Source organism: Erinaceus europaeus, chromosome 14, assembly GCF_950295315.1.
Source record: "Erinaceus europaeus chromosome 14, mEriEur2.1, whole genome shotgun sequence".
NCBI classification, from domain to species: Eukaryota; Metazoa; Chordata; class Mammalia; order Eulipotyphla; family Erinaceidae; genus Erinaceus; species Erinaceus europaeus.
Window position 1 is genome coordinate 46,124,757 of NC_080175.1, and position 4,620 is coordinate 46,129,376.

General features: G+C 59.9%; 1 protein-coding gene across 1 annotated transcript; it reads left to right on the plus strand.

Moving 5' to 3' along the window:
• Window positions 1–258: 258 nt before the first annotated feature.
• LOC132532693 (ral guanine nucleotide dissociation stimulator-like) lies at window positions 259–3,226 on the plus strand. The gene is made up of 4 exons (XM_060171004.1): window positions 259–292; window positions 1,325–1,512; window positions 1,977–2,036; window positions 2,755–3,226. Exons 2-4 carry the CDS (start codon window positions 1,385–1,387, stop codon window positions 3,224–3,226), a joined length of 660 nt encoding a protein of 219 aa, XP_060026987.1. The 5' UTR covers window positions 259–292; window positions 1,325–1,384.
• Window positions 3,227–4,620: the final 1,394 nt, after the last annotated feature.

Consider the following 4,620-nt stretch of genomic DNA (forward strand, 5'->3'; position numbering starts at 1 on the left):
GGTTCCTGAGGCAGAGTCGCAGGGGACCCCAGGAAGTGAGGTCACTTCCTGGAAAATAACTGCCATGGAACTTGGAATGCATGTGACCAGGCAACCAGGTTCTGGGGACAGCCCCAGTCAGCAGAGAGGGACAGAGCCCTGAGCTGACAGGATGTCTTGCTGTGTCCCCCTGGCCCAGGGCTCTGGGCTCAGGAAGCCATGGAGATCACTGTGTCGGGGGCTGCACAGCCCCTTCAGCCATCTCAGTCTGCAGTCCTGCTGCCTCTGGCCCTGGGCCAGGAGAGCCCCTGAGGTAAAGCAGGGCAGGTGCAGCTGGAGACCCCCATGGGCTCCTGGGACCCCCTCACCACCCATCTAGTCAGGGCGGGGAGAATCTCGGGGTACCAGGCAGGGCCAAGCTGGGTGCTGGTGGTCTTCTCTGCCTGGTTCTGGGTGTGTCCCCTCAGAGGTACACCCAGGGTGTCACACAGGACCTATCCAATGGGAGCCTCTCCTCAGTCACCCTCCAGGAGGGGCAGGAGTGCCCTCAAAGCCAACAGAGTCCAGCACTGGTTGAAAGTGAGTGCAGGCCAGGGTGGGGAGGACTCTGCGCCCAGCACCTGGACCACCCCAAGAGAATCCTGGTTCCCAGAAGTCCCTGGGGCCTCTGTCCTGAGCTCCCTCCTGGACTCTGACTCCACAGGACTCTGGGTCCTCTCTTCCCACCTCCCTTACTGCCAGCCCGGGATCTGGTGAGATTCAGGCAAAGTAACTGTATTTTTAGAGTTGGGGGTTCAGAGGCTACACTGCATTCCAGGGGGCCACTTGTTTCCATGGAGACATAACTGTCACTACTGAGTCCTAGATGGGACCTCTGTTGTCACTTCTTCAGTACTCAGGGAGCACCCACTGTCCTGTGTCCTATCCCCACCCCCCAGGGCCAGCCTATGTGTCCATGTGTCTGGAAGGGGGTGTCTGGTGAGAGTCACAGAGACAGTGCTCCTCACACGGGGAGGTGCTTGGCAATGCTCACACACCTGCTGGTCCTCTGCTCATCACCCAACCGGACTCCAGCCCTCTCTCTCCATTCCCATTCATTTGTGGGACAGGGGAGAGGGGGAAGAAGAGACAGAGAGAGTAAGCATGACTCTGGTACAGGGACCTTGACTGTCCTTTGGGGCCTCATGTTGAGAGCCGGTGCCTTGTCCTCTGCATCAGCTCCTGGGCCACCAAGTCCCAGGGCTGCCTCAGACATAGAGACCCTTCCACCTGCTGGGGACACTCTAACGCCCCCCACCCTACCCCCAAGTTGTGCCTCTGACTCTGGGTTCCCCTCTGTCCCCAGGGTGCACATAGCTCAAAGGGCAGCAGGATCAGCACCGTGAGACCTGAGCGGGCAGGTGCCATGGAGAAGATGGTGGCACACCTGGTGCCCGCTCTCCTGTGCCACGACCCCTCTTACCTGCACACCTTCCTGTCTTCATGCCGAGCTCTGGCCTCCACCCAGCAGGTGCTGGACCTGCTGTTCACCAGGTGAGCCCCACCCAGAGCAATGAGGGGCTGCTGGGGGCAGGCAGGGTGGGGGATGGCCAGGGAATTGCTCCCTGCTGAGGACTGAGCAGGGAATCACTCACTCCCTCTCCCCTGGGTGAGCCCCTGTCCCTCTGACAGTGGCCTGTACTGACTTGATTTCCACCTGAAAGGAGACGTGACATTCACCTAGACATCACGTCTTGGGGAAGTTTAGTGCAGGAATCAGCAAGGGGGTGGTGGCTCTGTGGGACCCCAGGCCTCAGCTCAGTGTGAGGGCTCATGGGTCATGGAGGCATGAACACACTGGGGACCACTGGCATCCCCACAGGAACTTTCTGGGCCCTGACCTTGGCCCATGCACAGAGACTCAGTACCCTCCCCAGACAAACATGGGAGCCAGGAGCCAGTGTGGAGCCAGTCAGAAGCACCCACACCTGCCTCCTGGGCCCCTCTGTGTCCTCCAGGTTCGGCTGTGTGCTCCCCTACTGTGAGGAGGATGGTGGACCCCTGCACCAGCTCACAGTGTGAGTGTCCTGGGCTCCCCAAGGGGGCTGCCTGCTTCCATAGTCTGTGTGAGGGGAGCAAAGGGACAGGGTTGGGGTGGGGTAGGGCTGAACATGCCTCACACTCCTGAGAAGCTTCCAGAAGCTGCAAGGTCTGAGGTTTCTCCAGCCAGAAGAAGGAAGGAAAATGTCAAGAGCAGGCTGTGGGGGCTGTGGGGGCCAATTGGCTGTGAAGCCTGAGGGGGCTGAGGGGGCTGAGGTAGCTGAGGAAGCTGTGGCAGCTTGAGGGGGCTGAGGGGCCTGTGGGGGCTGAGAGGGCTGCATGGTGGGCAGACACAGAGCAGCCCTGAGGAGGGACCCTTGCACCTGGCTCCTCAAGGGAAGAATCTCCCAAGTGTCCCCTAGCATGCTGGGTGCCATCCCCACTGAGTCCTGTGAGCACAGGGACAGAGCAGGACCTTGTCTGCCTCCACAGAGGGGCTTTGCCCAGTGGACAAAGAGGACACATTTCAGGGGGCAGGCTTCCTGGAGGCAGGGGCAGGTGGACTCCCCAGAGGGCAGGCTGTCACTGTGGATGACTCTCTGCCTGTCCCCTGGGAGGTGGCCCTCAGGACTACAGATGGAGGGGGGGGCATGGAGGGGCCTCCACTCATGCAGCAGGTCAGGGCACAGCCCCCTGGGGCCTCAGGAGACTGAGGGCAAAAGCCACCCTGTGACTCTGCTGCCCCTCTGCCCACAGGGCCATGTCCTCCCTCCTGGGCACCTGGCTACATGAGCACCCCGAGGACTTCTACCAGCCTCCTGACTTCCCCTGCCTGAAGATGGTGCTGGCTTATGTGCAGCTAAACATGGCTGGCTCCACCCTGGAGCAAGGGGCCCTCCTGCTTCTGGAGCAGCTGGAGCAGCTGGAGGCCACCCAGGAGCCTGAGGGGGAGGCGGGCAGGCTGGGTGCTGGGCTGTGGGCAGCAGGTCCTGGCAGGCCAGCCCCTTGGAGCTGCAGCTGTGAGTCCCTGCAGTCTGAGACCTGGGGCGTCTCTAAGGCTTGGCCCTCTGCTGAGCACACCTCCAGGAGCATGAAGGCCCCAGCCTGCTCAGGGTCTCCAGCCAGTAGCAGGAGCAGCAGCCCCCCCTGCAGAGCTGCAGAGCCTCAGGCCCCAGCCCTGCCTGGAGCCCAGGACAAGAGCAAGGCCCCTCCCAGCTCCAGACTCTGAGCTCCAGCAGGTTGCACACAGTGCTCACTGCAGCTCTAGGGCTGGGACAGGAGCCCAAGGGGGCAAAGGGGAACTGTCAGTATGTCAGGATATACTGCTCCACACCTAGAACAACCAGGGGACTTATTCTAGCACTTTCTCCACCAAGTCCCATCAAATTCACCAGCCCATGAAGTCCAGGCCTATCAGCTCCAGTGCAGACTGTGACTCTACTCTGATTCTCCACACATGTGCCTGGAGCCAGAGCCAGCTCAGGAGCTGCGCCCGCTGCTGCAGGGCTCTCAGGGCACACCTGGGGCTCAGAGGGCAGCTGCTGCCCCAGAGACTCACAGTCTCCCCAGCTTTTATTTATTACTTAGCTTTTAGCTCTGTGTTTCATGTATTTAATAACAGAATCTACTGTATTATAGGACATTCCCCTGAAATAAAGTCTAATGCTTATTTATTTAAATACCTGTTTGATTCTCTGTGTGTTGTTCTCAGTGGTCACCTCACCCCAGACATCTCATTTCACACATTTCATTCACAGTCACCCCACTGGCCACCCCCTATGCCCCCCCAGCATCTGTCTCCTGGCTCAGCAGGGCTGTACTGACACAAAGCTGCCTGAGAGGACCCAGGGGACATGTAAGTGGCCTCAGCAGGACCCATGGAATTGGAGCAAAGGAGTCTCTGCAGGCATATCAGGGCTTCAGGGGAGTTATGGGCAGGTCAGAGCCCCAGGCCCAGGGCTGTGGAGCTGAGAAAGCTCCACCCATCCCCTGACCCCATCAGTGACCCTGCTCAGCCTGCACCAGTGTCCCCAGTGCTGAGCACCCCACATTCAGCCCTTTGTGGAGGCAGGCCCCTTTGCCCCCTGCCAGCCCCCCAAGTGTCAGTCAGGGAAAGAGTCCCCATCACAGGTCCTGGGGGAAGGGAGGCTGAGTCTGGAGCTGAGGAGTGAGTTCTGGGCAGGGGCCTCTCTCTTCTCAGTCAGGATAGGAGTCCATGCAGGCAATGGGGACCACACGGGGGACTCTGATCTGCCCATAGATAAGCCCTAGGACTCCCTGAAAAGCCCTTGAGTGAATGGGGCATAGGGATGCAGATCCCAGCCAGGGCTGAGGTGGGTTGCCCTGGGGTGACAGTGCTCAGGTCAGGGCTTCTATGCTGGTCTGAGGCCAAGAACCTTTCTCAGTAACCTCTTCTTTGCCAAAGAGGTCTCCAGAGAAGCCTCAGTGCAGACCCCAAGTCTCCCCCAGCACCTAGAGGCCTGGGGCCCCGAGTGAGGATCCCCTGTGTGGCAGGGACAACTGTAGGGACTAGGGATGTCCTAGGGAGCCCATGGCTCCTTTAGTGTTTTTGGCATAAGGATGCACTGCCAGTGTGTGGTCTGTTGTGTTCTCTGGAGCAGA